General features: G+C 36.6%; 2 protein-coding genes across 4 annotated transcripts; one reads left to right on the top strand and one right to left on the bottom strand.

The window, feature by feature from the left end:
* Positions 1–2,204: 2,204 nt before the first annotated feature.
* LOC109111561 (glucose-dependent insulinotropic receptor-like) lies at positions 2,205–3,564 on the bottom strand. The gene has a single exon (XM_019124520.2). The coding sequence runs from the start codon at positions 3,501–3,503 to the stop codon at positions 2,349–2,351; it is 1,155 nt and encodes a 384-aa protein (XP_018980065.1). The 5' UTR covers positions 3,504–3,564; the 3' UTR covers positions 2,205–2,348.
* A 3,057-nt stretch (positions 3,565–6,621) lies between these two features.
* Positions 6,622–19,981, top strand: LOC109111565 (brain mitochondrial carrier protein 1-like). 3 transcript variants are annotated; one of them, XM_042747887.1, is made up of 9 exons: positions 6,622–6,808; positions 7,384–7,479; positions 8,148–8,286; positions 10,009–10,103; positions 11,856–11,941; positions 14,261–14,356; positions 14,512–14,636; positions 14,748–14,961; positions 17,808–19,981. In XM_042747887.1, the coding sequence occupies exons 2-9, from the start codon at positions 7,416–7,418 to the stop codon at positions 17,847–17,849; spliced, it is 861 nt and encodes a 286-aa protein (XP_042603821.1). In that variant the 5' UTR covers positions 6,622–6,808; positions 7,384–7,415; the 3' UTR covers positions 17,850–19,981. The 3 variants fall into 3 exon arrangements, with proteins under 3 accessions (XP_042603821.1, XP_042603820.1, XP_042603819.1); XM_042747886.1 differs by having other exon boundaries at positions 7,381–7,479; XM_042747885.1 differs by lacking the exon at positions 6,622–6,808 and having other exon boundaries at positions 6,897–7,479.
* Positions 19,982–21,331: the final 1,350 nt, after the last annotated feature.

The following is a 21,331-nucleotide window of genomic DNA, read 5'->3' as shown; positions in this document are numbered from 1 at the left end:
AAAAAGCTGTCCAAACCTACCTGGCCCTACATGAAAAATTAATTTTCCCCTTGTTAAATCATGAAAGAACTGTGATTAACCACATTATTTTAGAAAGCTGAGCTAAATTTCACTAGCCACATCCAGGCCTAATTACTGCCAGACCTGTTGAATCCAGAAATCACTTAAATAGAACCTGTCTGACAAAGTGAAGCATGCTTAAAAAGCAACACATCATGATCTAAAGAAATTCAAGAACAGATGAGAAACAAAATAGTTGACATGTATCAGTCTGGAAAGGGTTATAAAGCCATTTCTAAGGCTCTGGGACTCCAGTGAACCACGGTCAGAGCCATTATCCACAAATGGAGAACACTTGGAACAGTGGTGAAGCTTCCCAGTAGTGGCCGTCCTACCAAAATTATTCCAACAGTGCCACATATGACACATCCAGGAGGTCATAAAAGAACCCAGAACAACATCTAAAGAACTGCAGGCCTCACTTGCCCCAATTAAGGTCAGTGTTCATGATTCAACAATAAGAAAGAGACTGGGCAAAAACAGCATCCATGGGAGAGTTTCAAGGCAAAAGCCATTGCTGACATAAAAGAACACAAAGCCTCGTCTCACATTTGCCAAAAAATATCTTGATTATCCCCAAGACTTTGGGGCAAATATTCTGTGGACTGATGCGACAAAAATAACTTTTTGAAAGGTGTATGTCCCGTTACATCTGGTGTAAAAACAACACCGCATTTCATAAAAAGAACATCATACCAACAGTCAAACATGGTGGTAATAGTGTGATGGTCTGGGGCTGCTTTGCAGCTTCAGAATCTGGATGACTTGCCATAATTGATGGAACCATGAATTCCGTACTCTATCAGAAAATCCTGAAGGAAAATGCCCAGTTGTCAGTTTGTGACCTCAAGCGCCCTTGTGTTATGCAGCAGGACAATGATCCCAAACATACCAGCAAGTTCCCCTATGAATGGCTCGAGACAAACAAAATTTAAGGTTTTGGAGAGGCCAAGTCAAAGTCCAGACTTAAATTCGATTGAGATGCTGTGGCATGCCACATGACCTTAAACAGTCCATTCATGCTCGAAAACCCTCCAATGTTACTGAACTTAAACAATTCTGAAAAGAAGAGTGGGTCAAAATTCCTCCACAGCGATGTGAAGGACTCATTGCCAGTTATCACAAACACTTGATTACAGTTGTTGATGCAAAGGGTGGCACAACCAATTATTAGATTTAGGGGGCAATTTCTTTTTTACATAGTGACATTCATACCCTTAAAAAATTAAACCATTAATAAAAAAAATCATTATTTCAAAACTGCATTTTGTATTTACTTGGGTTATCTTTGTGTAATATTAAAATTAGTTTGATTTGAATCATTCAAGTGTGACAAATATGCAAAAAATAAAAAAATATTCTTATATATTTTAAGTTCTTTAAGTTTAGGCTATTAATCTTTGTGTGGTTCAAAATGTATATTATTATTAGCAGTAGTAACTGTATACTGTATACAATGTAGAGATTTAGTTTTAACATTTTACACAGCACTTATGTGACGAGATTTTAACATGATGTAATGTGCTGCACCTGTATTATTTTTTTTTCATTGACCATTAGATTATTTAATAATTTACCTGAAGAAGTGGCTGATAGGAAGTGGTTTGGATTCCTCTCAGAACCACATGTGGGCAGCAGACATTGCTTTTAATGCCTTTCTAAATGACCTTTTTAAGTGTTTGGTTCTTTGAATCAGAATATACTGAAGAATGTCCTTTTATAGAGGACTACAAATATTTTACTAATTGTACTTTGTTAATTCTGTAGAATTATTTATAATTCCTATATAAAAACCAAAGCAAATATTAAAATATTTTATATATGTACTTCATATAAGTCTAAAATATTTTTTTCTACCAGCAATGGTAGACATATAAGAAGAGAAACATTTTCAATCAAATTGTTACAATTTATTTATATAGTGCTGTTCACAATGAATATTGCACAAAACCATTTAACAGAGAATATTGCCCTATCACAGATATCTTATTAAAATGGCTCATAGCCACCAAGGGTCATTTAACCATCAGTGGGCAAGATGACAGTGATGATGAGAAACACTTTACAAAAATACAACAAAAATAGTATTTAATTTATAGAAATAAGTGATTTGGTTATAATGTATTGTGTTCAAATAAAAATAAGTGATTTGGTTATAATGTATTGTGTTCAAATAAAGCGTTGTCTGTTGTATTTGGACAGATACTCTGGGCTCTGTATCCATTAATGGATGTAGCATTTTTTCTAAACCTTTTACAGTTTCATGGTCAGTGGACTAAAAGGATATCCTATCTATTGGAAATATTTTCTGGATGTTGTTCAGGAATTGTGACAGACCTATAATTTAATGGGGTGGCTAGCATCTTGTCATGAAACCTTACTGCCTGAGTGACAATCGGGTGGTCTGTGGGGCATCTGTCTGCCGTCTCAGAATGTGTCACACAACGCAACCCAACTTTAATATGAGCGAAGATCTCACAGATCTGGCTTCTCACCTCCCGCTGCCAGCAAGCATAAACAAGGGGATTTATTAGGGAGTTTGAGAGCCCCAGCAGCCAGAGTTGGTTCTCCAAAAAGTCATAAAGTTCACAGGTTGGACATAATGCCTGCACAATACTGACCACAAAAAAGGGGCACCAGCAGAGTGTGAAGCAACCAATCAGCACGGCAACAGTCCGCAGGGCTTTTACATGACCCCAATAACGGCTAGACGTCAGAATGCGTGAACCTGCTTGCTGGGCACGGATGCGCTTCTGATGGCCACAGGCAATTTTCAGGATGTCCATGTAAAAATAGATGAAGACTGAGAGTAATGGAAAGAAAAAAAGGCAGAAGACCACAATGATGCTCTTTGGCTCTATGACGGAGAAGAATGTGCAGACTTTGTGATAGCCTTCCTTCTGCAATGTTTTCAAAATGCTGGGTGAAAATCCCACAGTCACTGAAATGAGCCAGACGGGAACCAGAGCCCCAGCAATCATCTTACCGTTCATTAACTGCGAATAGCGCAGTGGCAACTTGATAGCTACGTAGCGGTCCAGTGAGATCAAGAACATGGTTAAGATGGAGGCTGCAGAGGGTGCCATGATAAAGGTCATGCGCAACAAACAAATGCCCTTCTCCATGGAGGCCGTCGTTCCTTCGAGAGCATCGGTGGCAATGCCAGTGATAGCCACGCCAACCAGGATGTCCGCTATGGATAGGTTTAAGACAAAACACCAGCTCTGGCAGCCCCTCTTGCGGATGAGGAGGACCAGGGCAATAACGACTAAAAGGTTGGTGGAGATGATCAAAATGGATACCGCACTAAGAATATAGCCCACGGCCACGACTTCTCTTTCTATCACAGCAGGGGTTGTGAGCTCTGGACTGGGTGCTGTCACTACGTAGTTTTCTCTCATAGTTTCCAAGGATGTCTCCTGAGTCCCATTGAAAGTGATCATTGTTGCATCAACTTTGATAAGAATTTTAAAAGTTTAAACAGACCAAGATACTGATGGTTTCAAGATTAAGAAATGGACACTGAGATGTAGATTTACTTTTCTCACATGGAACAAAACAACTTCCTTCTTCTGCTTCTGTAGTTTTGTTTATCTGCCCCTTGCTCTGTTTGGCTATCATCCAGGTCCCATCAGAGCATACTTCCTAGTGGAAGCGGCTATAGCCATGAAATTGCGATTATTTTGAAATTACAACCTAACCTTTCTGAGGTACAAGAAAATGTAGATCTTTTGATGAAATCTTTATCCTTGACTTTTCATAAAGAAATATTCTCAGGATACTTCTCAGAAGTTTAAGACACTGAAAAAGCGATAAGAGCCGATGAACTCCTTTCTCATGAAATCCATTCTCATCACAGTGAAAAAGTCTGATAAATTCAACAGAGAACATATTCCAACTGTGGAAAAGATGTCCAGAAGAAGGATTTCGAGTGAGAAGTCATTCTTGCATCTCTCAGTGCATCTTTCAGATTCGGTTGGCTTTAGGATGAAGGCAAAAAAATCATTTCTTCCATTTAAAATGAGGTGATGTGCCAGTGTCCTTTTTGTTGTCCGCAGATGTTTCTCTACCAGCATGGAATCAGTCTTCTAACTTTGGACAACCTAAAAGGGGGAAAGGAAACTGATGGACATGAAGAGAGGGTTGGGTTTGGAAAGAGGGCTGGGAGGTGGGTGGACACTAATAGCATGACTGTGATTACTCATGAGTGAACAAACTCTAAATAAACAGAAGCACTCACGGGTGAATAAATGCTTACCATATCCAAACCCTTTAACATTTTATCATTGGAGTCAGGGTGAATGCACAGATACTGATATGTTTGGGACCAAGACAAATCACTTAAAGCAGCAACCTCTTCAACTTCTCTCTGGAGTCATGGGAATGAGTCAAAGCCCTCAAGTACAATGGACTTAAAACCACACAACTGGTTTTTAACAATCTGCACATAGTCGTCCATACCGAGGAAAGATCTGACAGTGCTACACAATAAAGCCAGACTCCCACTGGTCAACAATGTGGCAATGTTATTCATCCCTACTAGACTGTTCACTGCTATTGAAAGTGGATTTTGGTCAGCAGTTGTTGTGCCCTCTGCTACACTCTGCCCACAGAAAGCTCTTGGATGTGGTTTGTCCTGAACTTTGCCAACCCCTAAACTAGACATCACAGCCCGTCTTTACATTGAGCTGCCTAAATAAGGAACATCTTGGGCTCTTTGAAAGGAATACTAACAATTGTTCAGGTTGTTTAGAGCACTGGGCAGAAGATGTCTTTAAAGCGAAGACTGCTTTCCATGTTGCTGTGCTGTGCGTACTGTTTGGCATCACTCTTCTGCCTTCACCCGGACAGAAACAACTGCATGTCAAATGGTGCCCGGTGAGTTTTTGGTTACACTTGTATTACATTTTTTAACACATCAAAATAAGTTAAAAATTTGTAACTTTTTAAAAATATGTTATACAAGATTCAACTCAAGTAGTTAATGTACTTCAGTGTATTTTAATGTATTGTTAAGTTAGTCTGTAGGGTTCAGGGGACATTTGGTTTGGGATTTATATGTTGTTTTTGATTGTTTGCTTTTTGATCTTAAACATATTATTTTATACTAAATTCCAATACCAGCTACCATACCGATCCCATATGTTCCTGAATTTTTGCAGTATATCAGATCCTCCTGTTTGTAAAAGGGGTGTGAGCAAGGTCATGATGTCTCAGATTTTATCATGGAAGGCATTTATAGAAAACCATAATGGGCACAGAAACTATAAAGCATCTAATCCTAATTGTCAATAAGTTAAAGTGATAGAACATAAAGGAAGTTATTTTGAACATTTACATTTATTCATTTAGCTGATACTTTTATCCAAAGCGACTTACAAATGAGAATTACAAATGCGTTTCAAGAACGTTTCAGCTGTTTGGAAAAAATCAGCAATTTGAGAGTGAGTAAATGACAACAATTTTTACTATCCCTATCATATAACAAAGTTCCCCATCTTTCAATTTGACATCTTTTGTGTGTTGCAGGAATCTGGTATCAGTTGTTCAGCAGCTGTACCAGCGTGTGATGAGGCTCCTACGCACCACTCTGTAACATCACAACTGCCTCAAACTAGAGGGAAGGTGAAACCGCTACGATCATCTACAGACTGCTTATCACGAGATCAGCATTACTGATATAAAACTGTGGTCATCTGAGCATGAAAACTTTAAAAGATATTCCCCGACATCATTAAAAGGTGCATCTTGTTTACAATGAGTTTGGGTGTTCGAATTTATGGTCCATAAAGATGCATTAAAAAAGTCATAAGAGAGATTTACAATGACACTTTATGCGATCTCTTTGCAGGTTGAGGTGTTCATTGCACATGCTGGTGTGTATTTGTAGGAGCACAGTCCTGTTAGAGATGGACAAACGTTGCTTGCATTACAACATGTGATATGCCATATCAAAACTTAGCTCATGATCTGAATAAACAGAGCAAAGTTGTACACGGATGAAACAGAGACAGAGTCAATAGGTGATTATTTTGTTATATTAGTGTCTCTTTGTTCAACTACATACTGTAGATATACTAAACATATGAAAAAAGGGACTTTGAAATAACTAAGACATTATCTTTGCAGTATTTACATATTAGGTATTGAGTTCAGTGACTGAAGGGTTCACAGTTTTAAATAAATCTTTTAACATTTACAAGGCCTACTGTAAGAATTTAAACAGTACTTTTTCACAAAACATTTTATTTTTGTAATTTTACGGGGAAGGAGCAGACTGCAGACTACTAATGATAAAAATGTGTAAAGATGAAAATGAAATAAAGTTACTAAAATTGGTTTGATCTCTGAATGTTGTTATTTTTGGTGAGCCAATACAATTTACTGCTTGAATGAAAACATAACCTGTAAAAGGTATTACATGAAGGATCACCCAAATTTGACAATTAATTTATTTTCTTTAAAAAAGGGTGAAATGTAAATCAAAGCGCACTGATTGCTTCCGCTTGAGAGGCAGGGTGACATTGAAAAGGGGAGGGGGTGGGGGAGTCTAGTCTCTTTCAAACTTCCGGGCGGGAACTTCCGGTAGAGGTGAATTGAGTTCCTGCTAGTGACACATGATGGGAAACTGAATGCCGTATGTGCGCTCCTGGAGTTTGACTGCGAAAAGTACAGTAATCCTACATGTGGTCGAGACGATGGAGTCCAAAATAAAATAACAGAGGTGACTGAAGCACCAAGCCCTCAGGTATGTGAGCTCACGAGGCGATATTAACTAGAAAGTCGTGATTACTCAGTTTTGTACTTTATAATGGTGAGAGGAGTTCTGCTCTAAGTTACCTGGCTAACAGTTGCAAGCCGTTAGATGTTCGATACTGAACCAAGAACAGCGATCTTTCATGCTAAGTCAGCAACATAGACACATCGTATTATATTCGTGCGTTTGGTGGCTATACGCTACTCTTTTAAATTTCAAACGGTAACCTTAAAAGTTAAAATGTTACACGATTTGATCAAAACAGGCGAGCCGCTGCTTGCTGTCACTCAACCTTCTTGGTGGCGGAAGTGGGTGGAGCATCAGATCATTTCGACTAATCGGCATGGCTGACAGAATTATTGACAGCGTGCACAACCAATAGGATTTCCGCAAATTTCCTATGGCGCTTGCAATGAGTCTTTAATGCGGTTCGTCTTATTCCGGTGAACATTTGTCTATACGTCTGACAAGACTGGCTGGAACACAGACGGGTAGCGCTATGTTGTACAATGTGAGATTAAAACAGCTGATTTGCTCCTATTTTGGCATTCTGCTGTTTTTAGTAGGACTCCATCAAGCCGAAGGGGCCGCAACAGAAATGGCAAACCTGAACTGGAAGCCGTTTGTTTTTGGGGGAATGGCCTCAATGGTCGCAGAATTCGGTGAGTCTGTGCACCTGCTGTTTTTACATCATCATCATCATCTAGTACAGATCTCTTTGGTCATTAATGGTTGCATAGAGCATGCCTTAACACATGTTAAGATCTCAAATGGACTGTCATAATGCATATTAATATTTGAAGGAGAATATAGATATTTTAGTTTTATTTATTTTTTTTGCTTACATGCCCAATTAACTGATATATTGAAACTTGTTTCTAATTTTTTGACACACTTAAAAGTAAATAATCATTAGGTGATGACAATAAAATGTATGCATTGCAAGTAAATTTTTATTATTAACATTATTATAATTATTATTGGTTAAATCATTGTTATTGCTATTAGTTGCTTTATTGAAATATACTGTCATATAGATTTTACAGTATTTTCTTTAGAAGCACAATTACTTTTTTTGCCACATTAAGGGACTGTGATTTGTTAACGCAAGAACGCTCTTGTTCAGCACAACGTTGCAGAGCATGAAAAACAACATTCCCCACCACACGGTGTACAATAAAACTGAAAAAGTCTGGGGTGGGATATTAGATGAAATATAAGAGAGACGGTATATATTTACAACTGAAGCTGATAATAGATAAAGTACTAGTATGCAGCATTAATATTAATATTAAATCACCATTGATCATTTGATAATTAAATCTTGCAGGTACGTTTCCCATTGATCTCACAAAAACACGGCTCCAGGTTCAAGGGCAGACGCACTGTATGGAGGTCCGATATCGGGGCATGTTCCACGCTTTGTTCAGGATTGGTCGTGAAGAAGGCATCCGGGCGTTGTACTCTGGGTGAGTGCAGGTTATTTGAGTATTCTGAGTGACAGCAAATGCTTCAATTGTGGTGGAGCATTTTTGTTTTACTTCAGCAACAGTGTTATGGTGTTTTGTCGTATATTTTCTGAAGATCGTAGTTGTGTTCCCTTTTAAAGGCATATTTGCAACCGATGCAGTGATTTAAGGGTTTTAAATACAGCTGATAGCTGTAACAAACTCTAAATATAGATGATATTTAATTCACATGGTCTGCACGGGTCTGTAGAGGAGCTGAGTCAAGTGAAACTGGGTCCACTGCTTTGGCATGAGCAGACTGCTGTCGTTCGAGTTTAGCTTATTCGTGTTGTCTGTGTGTCACTTGAGCATTTTGTTTTTCAAACCATCATCTCACATATTAATGTGCTTTTTTTTTGTTGTTTTGTTTTTCTCTGGCCAGAAGCTTACTGTTTCTGTCATTTCCTATAATTTTAGGTCTATGCATTCATTATTATTAATAGAAATTTTGCATTTAAACTTTTTTTTTAAAACTTTTTTTTTTTTAGTGCTGTCAAATGATTAATTGCGTCCAAAATAAGTTTTTATTTACATAATATATGTGCGTGTAGTGTGTATATTTATTGTCTATAAATACATACATGTATATATTTAAGAAAAACATGTTGTTTATATATTAAATATTTATCTATAATATAAATATATACATGTAAACAAATTAAACATAACAAAAAAATATATATAAATACATATATAGATATATATATATATATATACAATATATATATATATATACATATATAGATATATATATATATATATACATTAAACACATTAGAAAAACATACTTTTTTTTTTTTTTTTTTTTCACTTGTCTTGCAATAAATCTGTCATCTGATTCATGAACTATTCACTGGGCTTGCAAATCTCACAGGATGATGCTTTTGTAAATTGGACCCATCCAGTCTCAAATGTTCCTGAGTCAAAAACCCACTGATTCAATGATTGGGTCAGAGCTAAGTCTCCAGGGCTACTTCCAGGTTCAGGATTATTTGGTCTTCAGGGTTGCTTGATTAATACAGGCAGGTGTGCTGGAGCAGAATTGGAACTGAAGTTTGCAGGATGGTAGCTCTCCGTGGGCATGGTTGGAGATCGTTGGTGTACTACATTCACCACTGATCACAACACTTTCGCATCATGGCAACATTTTACATGGACACAGAAACTTTTTTTCAGAAAAAACAAAATCTAGTTCTAAATGTATGTAAGAAATATCTTTTCCTTTTTTTTTAAAGTGCTGTAACTTTGTGACTGTATTAGTGTAAGTTATTGAATATAAAGAATATTTGTCTAAATCTTAATTATGAAGTGGGACGATGCTGTATTTGTCTAACAAATATATTTTCTTACAAAAAAAAAAAAAATCTGCTTTTGCTGTGAAATCAACTATGGTAAAATGTCCTACTTCTGTTGAACCTCTTTGCACAAAACTTTGCATATATGCTTTGCATGATTTTGTCATTGCTTTATGAATGGGGAAAAATGTTTGATGTGCAGTCTTCAATGTTTTCTAACACTAACAAAGACCATATTGATGCAGTTCTCTATTTTGATTATTCTGAAAAACAGCAATGGCTAATCATTCAAGCTCTGTGTTAATCCTGACATTATGTGCTTGTTAGTCTTTAACCCCAGTATGGAAATAAAGCATTGACCTTGAAGTTTTGTGCTTTTTATTCACAGAATTTCACCTGCGCTCCTCCGGCAAGCTTCCTACGGGACAATCAAGATCGGTACATACAACACACTGAAGAAACTGTTTGTTAGTCGTCCAGAAGGTGGGTTTACGGGATGTCAAAAAGTATGTCAAAAGAGTGCATGTTTTTTATTAGCATGCATAGATTAGGGTAGAGTAATACTGTTAACAGACTCTACCGAAATCAATGTTGAGCATTAGTCCAGCATTCATTTAGTTGCCATGAGTAGTGTTAGTGTGGATATGCCTAAGTAATGCATTTTAACGTGTAAGAATGCATTTTAATTAGCTACCTAAAACTGAGATTGTAAAAGTAACACATCATATTTAATATGCAAATTTCTAAAGCCTCTAAATTAACATGATCAAGTCTTTGCTGAAAAACCTGCTATGTACAATTTACTACATGCCATCTTATTGATCATTAATTTTTTTAGCTGCCTGAAAATCATTTGAGTGTAATTCTATAAATATCCCTCAGGTTTCTTCTAAAAAATGATGTATGGATAGTCATGTTAAAATGTATCAAGGTTTTTGAGAAATAATTATTTGTACTTCTCACAGTCTCCGAAATATAAACACCAGAACTTAATGATCATAAAACTAAGCATTTTAAAATCACATTATTAATATTATTGTGATGTAGACTGAAAACTAAAATGTATTTTCTTTTTATGTTAGTGGTCTACTATACTGTTATAAAGATCTTACTGATTTGCATTACAAACTATCAGAATTTCATCTTACTTACTGGCTATATTTTGGCTCATATTAAAATCCTTATCATATGTGATATTTGGCAAAAAGTTTTTACAAGGGTTAATAGACATGCAACAAAATGCTATTGCTTTAAAGGATGAACAAATTTAATTTAGGCTTTTATTCACATATAAACATTGATCAAAGCACTTGTATAGAGCACTATTGTAAATGGAAGCTCAAATGTGCCTGATTGACTTGCAGGAACAAACCTTATTGGACTTTATTCTGTTTTCTCACCTGTGACTGTTGCTTCAGCTGGTGGCTTTTGACTAAGTGAATGGTGTAACACACAGTGGGATTTACATAACAGGTTTTTAAGGAATAGGTTTTTTTTTTGAGACTTAAATTGAGCATTTAGCTCAATTTTCCACCATTACCCAGCTCTACCAATACTGAACTACAAAACAAGGTGTAACCACCATCACTAATGTGCGGTCCAAACAAAAGGTGCTAAAGCGGCAGACAGACACGTCTCTAGCATTACCTTATCTGGTGCTGGCGCCAGCCGATTTCCATCTGACATAGTACAAAATCTTCTCTTCTCTGCAAACAGTATCTGTATTACTTGAATCTAAGAATGGCCAGGACCGTAGCTTTTTATTGTATTGAATGAACAGGCCTTATTTAGGCTCTTCTGGCCAATTTCTGTTGCTTTCACTCTGCATGCTTTTCCAAGGATGTTGCCACTTTGTGTCAAATGCTTATTTTGATGTACTGTAGGCGTAGCTTTTTTCTCCTGTCATCATCACACTGAACTCTAATCTCATTCATTCATCTATCTTTTGTGTGCCTTGCTCAATAAAGGCTGGGTGCCACATCTTAAAGTAGTGGAACAAGACTTTACTTAAAGAGCTTTTACAAAAATAGGGCTTTTTGGGTGATTTTTAAATTAGTTTTTGAATGAGTAATTTGATTATTGCTCGTCTATCTTTTTCCTGCCTTACTCTCTTTGTAATATTATTGATTTATTATTGAATTGTTAAACTGTTTTTGTTCTGTGGCTTTTTGTAATGACGTATTGAAAGACATTCTGAAACTAATGGCTGTTCTTATTTTTTTTTTTTTTTTTCAGATGAGACTATGGTGATTAATGTGTTCTGTGGTGTGGTGTCTGGAGTTTTGTCATCCTCTTTGGCAAATCCAACTGATGTGCTTAAGGTAAGCAAAATCAAATCCACATATCCTTTAAAACCAGTCAAAACAAATGTTGGCATAAATAATCCCAAATGTGTTAATGTAATTATGCATAGTACTTATAAAGCAATAATGTTTTTTTTTTCTCCTGGTTTGAGATTATGAGTGTTTTTTTTAGGTTATTTACATTATATATTCATTAGGTTTTAGCAGTTGCGTAATTATATAGAAAGCAGGGTGAGTCATGGCTAAGATAATTCTTACATAAAATAACCTCAGAGTTATTTTGATTATGAATTAAAATTTGACAAAGTCACTTCTGTAGTGAGAGCCAGCTCTCTGCAGTTTAAGTAACTTTGCAAGCTGAAAAATGTCTTCCTTTTAATTATTTGGAGACTGTCATTCATGCATACATTTTAACCAAGCTAGATTACTGTAATGCACTTTATGCTGGAATTAGCCAGCCCTTACTTTCACATCTACAACCAGCACAGAACCCCGCAGAATTGACCAGTGTATAGTCTGGTACTTTATATGAAGTTTTGTCCATACAGGTGCATCTCAATAAATTAGAATGTCGTAGAAAAGTTCATTTAATTCAGTAATTCAACTCAAATTGTGAAACTTGTGTATTAAATTAATTCAGTGCACACAGACTGAAGTAGTTTAAGTCTTTGGTTCTTTCAATTGTGATGATTTTGGCTCACATTTAACAAAAACAACAAATCTCAACAAATTAGAATATGGTGACATGCCAATCAGCCATGCAAAGGTTTCCTGAGCCTTCAAAATGGTCTCTCAGTTTGGGTCACTAGACTAAAAAATCATGGGGAAGACTGCTGATCTGACAGTTGTCCAGAAGACAATCATTGACACCCTTCACAAGGAGGGTAAGCCACAAACATTCATTGCCAAAGAAGCTGGCTGTTCACAGAGTGCTGTATCCAAGCATGTTAATAGAAAGTTGAGTAGAAGAAAAAGATGCACAACCAACCGGGAAAACCGCAGCCTTATGAGGATTGTCAAGCAAAATCAATTCAATAATTTGAGTGAACTTCACAAGGAATGGACTGAGGCTAGGGTCAAGGCATCAAGACGTGTCAAGGAATTTGGCTACAGTTGTCGTATTCCTCTTGTTAAGCCACTCCTGAACCACAGACAACGTCAGAGGCGTCTTAACTGGGCTAAGGAGAAGAACTGGACTGTTGCCCAGTGGTCCAAAGTCCTCTTTTCAGAAGAGAGCACGTTTTGTATTTCATTTGGAAACCAGGGTCCTAGAGTCTGGAGGAAGGGTGGAGAAGCTCATAGCCCAAGTTGCTTGAAGTCCAGTCTTAAGTTTCCACAGTCTGTGATGATTTGCGGTGCAATGTCATCTGCTGGTGTTGGTCCATTGTGTTTGTTGAAAACCAAAGTCACTGCACCCATTTACCAAGAAATTTTGGATCACTTCATGCTTCCTTCTGCTGACCAGCTTTTAGAAGATTTTGATTTCATTTTCCAGCAGGATTTGGCACCTGCCCACACTGCCAAAAGCACCAAAAGTTGGTTAAATGACCAAGGTGTTGGTGTGCTTGACTGATCAGCAAACTCACCAGACCTGAACCCCAAAGAGAATCTATGGGTTATTGTCAAGAGGAAAATGAGAAACAAGAGACCAAAAAATGCAGATGAGCTGAAGTCCACTGTCAAAGAAACCAGGGCTTCCATACCACCTCAGAAGTGCCACAAACTGATCACCTCCATGCCACGCCAATTGAGGCAGTAATTAAAGCAAAAGGAGCCCCAACCAAGTATTGAGTACATGTACAGTAAATGAACATACTTTCCAGAAGGCCAACAATTCACTAAAAATGTTTTTCTTTTTTTTATTGGTCTTATGAAGTATTCTAATTTGTTGAGATGGTGAATTGGTGGGTTTCACAATTAAAAGAACCAAAGACTTAAACTACTTCAGTCTGTGTGGATTGAATTTATGTAATACACGACTTTCACAATTTGAGTTGAATTACTAAAATGAACTTTTCCACGACATTCTAATTTATTGAGATGCACCTGTATATTCAGATAGATCTCATGATTGGTGTTTTTTCATTTAGACATTAACACACGTTGTTCAAGTACACAAACTCAGCCGCAGCATTTGACCATTTGCATGCGAACACATTTTGGGTAGTAAGAAGTTAATGAGCTTAAGTATGCATGCTCTTGGCTCTGTGTGTGTACTTGTGTTAAAAATCTTTTTGGCTTTATCTTTAACCTCACTTTTTAGTTTTTACAACACCGATCACATTGAGTTTTCTTTTTTTTTATCTTATGTCCTGTTATTTCCCTCTGCTTTTTCAGATTCGCATGCAGGCTCAAGGCAGCCTGTTACAGGGAAGCATGATGTCTAATTTCATCAACATTTACCAGACAGAAGGCACGCGAGGCCTGTGGAGGGTGAGTGCTTTCATTGTCTCATCTTTCACATCGGTGGTGAGATTTTCAAATGTGTGGCCATCAGTTGTTTGAATTGCTCTGTAGCATTCCAGCTTTTTAAATGTAACACATTTATAGGTTTTGCTTTAAAACTGTGATGTTTTCATTGTTTTCAGGGTGTAATTCCTACTGCACAAAGGGCGGCCATCGTGGTGGGTGTAGAGCTGCCAGTTTATGACATCACCAAGAAGCATTTGATTGGTTCAGGCCTCATGGGAGACACAGTGCTGACTCATTTCATGTGAGTATCTCTACCAGTACTTGCTGTGTCAATTCAAAATGTAATTTATTTATGAGGCACAAACTTTGACTTTGAGGAACGTGATCCATATCGTTTCTTCTGTTTATTTAGTTCCAGTTTCACGTGTGGTCTGGCAGGTGCTTTGGCCTCCAACCCAGTGGATGTGGTGAGGACACGTATGATGAATCAACGTGTGGTCGCAGGTAACCCTCTGTACAAGGGCACCCTGGATGGACTCATGCAGACCTGGAAAAACGAAGGCTTTTTTGCTCTCTATAAAGGCTTCTGGCCCAACTGGCTGCGTCTGGGGCCCTGGAACATAATTGTATCCTTTAGCAATAAAATATACGGAGTGTCTAGTTACACTGTGCAAATAGCCCGCCTTGTTGGCAGAGGCTATTTACACTAGCTTTATACTAGCTCTACCCACAAACGTGTGATAGGGATGGTCAACACTGTAAAAGACGGCAGACAATCGTCAACTCCAGTGGCGTAGATGGTAAAGCGCGTACCGTAGTCTTTTTGATGCAGTCGACCCGGGTACGAATCCGCCTTTTAACAAGCTTTTTTTCCCCCTCCCTTTTCAAATCTCACATCACAGCGGGAAAGCATTTATTTTCAGTAAAAATGAAGGAAATAATCAAAAAGTTGAAAATCGCGTATCGGTTAGGTGTAGGGAGGGCTTTTTTGTCGCTATAAGGTGACATCCATTTAATAATTTGCATTAAAATTATAATTTACACTCAATACGTTATTACTGCATACTGTTTTATAATGTACTATAATACTGATGTGTAGATAATTGCCACTTTTTACAATAAGTAGTATAAATAGCAGAAAATCCTGCTATTTTAACAGTGTAAATAGAATCTATAGCTATCTGCACTTATTGTAAATAACTTCCATCACTATTTGCACTTATTGTAAATAGCATCTATTGCTAAGAAAATATGCTATCTTCACTTAGTGTAAATAGCCGCTGCCTAAAATATATTGTTTTGACTTCATTCATATTTTGATCCTTGGTTTTTTAGTGTTTGCATAGTCCAACCACTAGAGGTCAGCATATCATAACATGAAGTTGGCTGGCGTTTTCACATAAGCTATGAGACATTTTCTTTACTACACAAGTTAGTACTTTTCTTTCCCCTTTAACTGACAGCACATACAGTAATTGCCTCTGATTGTTGGCTGTTTTTATACACGCACATATATATAGAGTGGCCCCAAAAAATATTTGGACTGTTAGACCACTAAGGATGTACTGTGTAAGTATGTTTGCATCAAAAGTGAAATTTTGCTAATCAATATATGTAATGGTAAATTTCTCTGCTTTTAGCATTACATTACTTGCTCACCAATAGATCTTTTGCAGTGAATAAGTGTTGTCTGAACAAGAGTCTGATAACAACTGAGAGCTGATAAAAACATCACCTTATTCCACAAGCAATCCACACGATTCCAGTCCATCAGTTCACATCTTGTGAAACGAAAAGCTGCATTTTTGTAAAAAAAAAACAACAAATTCATTAAGGTGTTTTTAACTTCAAACCATTGCTTCTGGCTGAAATGCATCCATAGTCCAGAGTTTTGTCTGAATCAGGAGAGAAATATGCACAGATCAAGTACTGTTTACAAGCAAAAACGGTCTAAACCAGAGTTATCGGCCAATAAAAGGTATTTTTCCTTCACCATTGGCAGATGGTTTAAAAAAAAGTCGATGATTGGGGCCGATTATTTACTGTTAGTCAAAAGAGGGCAGAAAAATTTGTCAGACTGTAACTCATACTGTGTTTTAAGAAAATCACTTGTGTTGACTTAAGGGCTGTCATCCGATAATACTGCGCCAACAGTTAAAAATAGTGAATAGTGAAGTCATACCACAAAATAAACATGAATGAATGTCAGAAGTTATGTTGAATGATACAGGACAACTTACCGAAATTTTGATTAGTTTCAATTAAAGGCATCAAATAAAACAACTTGTGTTCAGTATGTCACTTGACCTTGCATTTACCTCAGGATAGATATTTAGTGTTCACAGTTGGTTAGTTAGCTATAAAAAAGCATATCTTGCCAGCAGTGAATTCCCCTTTAAGTGTTTGAAAGTAGGGCTGTGCAAAAAATCGAATACGATTTTCATGCGCATCTCGTCAATAAAGATTAGTAGTAAATCGCCAGCATGGGCTTTCAGACGGAGCGGCATTTACTACACAAGGCCGTAGTTCACTGACAAGCTACACAAAATTGCGTTCAAAATCCCAGGCGATTCATTGCAGATTATGAACACGATTTTGTGTAGCTTGTCATTGAACTATGGCTCTGTGTAGTAAATGCCGCTCCATCTGAAACAGGGTTGCCAGGTTTTCACAACAAAACCTGCCAAAATACTACTCAAAACTAGCCCAATCGCATTTCAAAGTGTCCAAATGCATTGCGAGGACACTGTATATAAGAATATTCATTCATTCCCAACAAACTATACTTCAGATGTGTGTGGTTATTGAAGTCATGCAGACAGTCAGTCAATAATGATACTCACACAAAACTTTGGATATAGTGATCATTGAAAATAATGTTCAATAATTCTGTGACAACGGCCATCTTTGAACCTCTCTCACTGTATGACATAGGACCACTGATTAGGAGCTACGATCACAGAAATTGCTGTGATTGTTTCACAATATTAATCTTTTGTCTGGGACACCCAAAAATCGTGCAGTGTGTCTCAGGCTTAAAGGATTGGCCAGACTGATTCAAATGGTTGTCTTTTTGATCCTTGTTTGTTTTTAACTATTCATTAAAATAATTAGCTAATAAGAGTCAGTCTTGAATCAGACTGGTCGAGCTGTATGATTTTGTTTTCTTAACATTTAAAGTTCAAATAAGTCATTTGATTAGGAATTGGAATACAATGGCGAATTGTTTGTTTTTGTGTGCAGCCGCAACACATTCAATACAAGTGGTGAACTCTGGGAAATATTTAATTTATGAGCACCCCTGCTGAAAAGCAGTGCATGAAACACTGAACTTCGCTCCAGGCAAAACATAATTCATATTGTGACATAAGCATAATATTTGTGTGTGGGGTTACTTCTGAATCTCTTGGATGAATGAGTTGACTGTATACAGAGTCTATGATGTTCTTGTGATCCTTGACTTACGTTTCAGTTCTTCATCACCTTTGAGCAGCTGAAGAAGCTTCCATTGTAGAGTTTGTGACTTGACTGAACTGTGTATGTGCTTGGGTGTGTGTGTGTGTCTATGGCTTCAGCATTTTCCATCCCTTCTCCATCACACACCTATAATTATTTTTAGAACATTTATTTTGTTCTCATTTGCATTGTACATACTTGACCTATTTAAACACACTTGTTTTTGCACCTAAATGCTTTATTTTTCACTTCCGGCAGCTATCTTGTCCGACAGCGCCATGTTCACAGGCCCAGTGGTGTTTTCATAGTACATGCTTGAGAAGCCACACTGGTGAATATTTGAGGTAAAGGGCTATAGTGAAAACTGGAAACCACCAGACATAGTTTCTCCACACTGGCTAGAGAGTTTGGAATTATAGCATAGTGCTTAAAGTTACTAAAAACACATCCGCCATGTGGGAGATGTAGAGCAATAGTTTAGTGTAGAACTGAATGCAGTTGGGGAATATAAGCAGAAATATTTGAGGTCCACGCACTCCAAATTAAATATTGTCCTTGTAATTTAAAATGCTCACATGTAAACACAGCTTCAGTGATAAGAATGTAGTTTGCTTCATCTGTAGACTGCAGATGTGATTGCCCATGTTGCAAACTTCTAGACAGCCCAAATTAATATCAAATGAACTAATAAGGGGTGCTGTGGCCTCATATCCTGTATCTTTGAGCTCAATGGGCATTCATAAAACACAAGCAAATTTCAGTGTAGCTTAAGTCTGTTCTCGCCCAAGTGGTCGCATTTAATTCAGCATTGCACAGAAATTCTGTTGTGCGCAAAAAAGCTTCTTTTATCCCATATTATGTCAAGGACCCCTGAAAAGCTCCTTGGAAATGGGTGAGAAGTTTATGCTTGAACATGTACAGAATTCTAAGCACTCGTGACTGCGCACAAGCTTTTCATTTCCTTATTTTTTATTTTTTTTTGCAGTGTTGTCTTTGTTGCCATGTACATTTGCATGTGTGTATGTAGCGTGTGTGTGCTTGTGTTCTGAGAAGCACATGTAAAATGTCAAATATTTTGGCAGCTGTGAAAGTGTGTAAATACTGCTACTGTACGGTAGAATAAAACATTAGCATATATAGTTTTTTGTTTGTTTGTTAATTTTAAACTAGATTTTGTGGAAATGGGTGTCAGTAGCATTTTTGAGTGCTTGCCTCTTTGCCAAAGTGTACATGTATTAAACCAGAACTGCACTGATGTTGCTGGTTTTTAAAAGTGACACATTATTATTGTTATTATTGGGAAAGTACTGTTACATATTTATTATTGTATGCCGCCATATTTCAAGCCTTACCACTTCCTGCTTTTATATTTATGCCTTTGCCTGGTTGTTTTATGTCTCTCGGTATGCTAGCCAAACATGAAGTGTTGAACTTCTGTTATAATTTACTGTCTATATTGTTCATAATCTTTAAAATGCAAATCAAACTGTACTGTAAACTTCTAAGCAAACATCCTTGCTTAAGTATTATGGACACGCTGTTTCTTCATATGACTTTAAGGGGACAAGATTAAAAGGTTTAATGTATGTAATGCCTGGGTTATTCAGGGGTTTTCATATTTGTTATACTTCCAATTTTTTTTTTCTGAGCTTTGGCTTTTGCTAGATTGGTGACTACAGCATGGTGCATGATGTATTCCTCTCTAAATAACTTTGGAAAATGCTATTTCATTATGTGCAAAGACCAAGAACCACATTAACCCATGTGCCAGTGTTCTTGCTTCAGTTTACTGTTAGTAACTCACGAATCGTTAGGTTGAGAACATTTTTGCTGTTATGCTCCCTCAGGTTTTTTTTTTTTCTTTGCAAGTTTTTTATTTTTTTTCTTCATATATACAGCTTTATTTATATTTTTATTTATTTATTTTATTTTTTTGTTTGTTTCTTTTGTGCAGAGGTACTTTTTAAATTTGTTCGTTTGGATGTATAATGGAAATCAGGATGAATTTTCTGACAATGTTGTACATTGAGGGAAATTATAGAATGTATTACCCAGATTAATTTGATAAATGTGACCCTGGAGCACAAAAGCAGTCTTAAGTCACTGGGGTATATTTGTAGCAATAGCCAAAAATACATTGTATGGGTCAAAATGATCGATTTTTCTTTTATGCCAAAAATCATTAGGATATTAACTAAAGATCATGTTCCATGAAGATATTTTGTAAATTTCCTACTGTAAATATCAAAACTTCAATTTTGATTTTACATTGCTAAGGACTTCATTTGGACAACTTTAAAGGCGATATACTCAATATTTTGCTTTTTTTGCACCCTCAGATTTCAGATTTTTAAATAGTTGATTTATTTAAATTTAATTTAATTTTAATTTATTTAAATCTCAGTTTTGAAAAATTGACACTTAAGACGGTTTTGTGGTCCATGGTCACAAATATGATATAATGAAAATGTGCAGAATAAAAAGGGGTATATACACACACAAATTTGGTAATCAAGTATTGAATAGTAAATATTATATCATGTAGTAACTTTAATACCCGGCACAGCTTTTCCTCCTACATGCAGTTAAACCTTTGATACATTATATAATTGCTTAATATTACCAATTTCTTTGTGATCCAATCTTTTGGTTAAGTGTCTTTGGTGAACACAAACATAATTTATTGATCTGTTGCTTGGATAGACAATGAATTGTATCGAGAATGCCTTTTTTCTTTTGTGGATGGTTTGATTTATTTAGCTTTGTTTAATGTAACTGTGCACCCTGACAATAAATACAATGTTCACTGAAAATTGCTTTGAATAGGTCCCATTTAGTCCCATTGAGGCGTAGGAGCAAATGATGGTATGTTATTTTCAACAAAAACATCATACAAATCTTGTATGTATTTATTATTTTTTAATATTATTGCATACAGGTTTAGCAGCTGAGGTGCATACAATGCTATAATAAATGTAAGATTGACTTTCTGCATTGATTTGTTAATGCAGTTTATGAGGCTACAGGCATTGGATTAAAAAAGTGATTCATATTAATGATATTCATATTATTAATATAGCATCATACAAACAATGCACTTCCATGCTAAGTGTTTAGCTTGGTCCTGTATTCACAAAACATTGTATCTTGCCCCTAAGAGTTCTCATAAATAGCAGAAGTTCTTAGGCAAGAGTCTTCTCTTAAAACCTGTTCACAAAGCTGCTGAGGGATGGGGAGAAATCTTAAGCTAAGAGAAAGTGCGGGGTTGCCCTGGAGCCATGGATGATATCAACAAGTTTAATATGCCCGCAGTGATTGACTGATATAGGGGATATGTTTTTGTCAGTGATTTAATCATAGAAATATTGTAAAACAAGGTTTCATGTAGCTATATTAGTGGCTTAGGATGGAGACCTCTTGACTACCCCTAACTTTTCACAGGTTTAGGATCTGATTTTGCACTAAAATACTTTGTGAAATACTATTAGAGCAAAAATGTTAAAGGCCAAAAAATAGGACTGATATAATTTTTAAAGGGGT

Source organism: Cyprinus carpio, chromosome B21 (genome assembly GCF_018340385.1).
Source record: "Cyprinus carpio isolate SPL01 chromosome B21, ASM1834038v1, whole genome shotgun sequence".
Lineage (NCBI taxonomy): Eukaryota > Metazoa > Chordata > Actinopteri > Cypriniformes > Cyprinidae > Cyprinus > Cyprinus carpio.
This window is presented reverse-complemented; position numbering and strand designations above follow the sequence as displayed.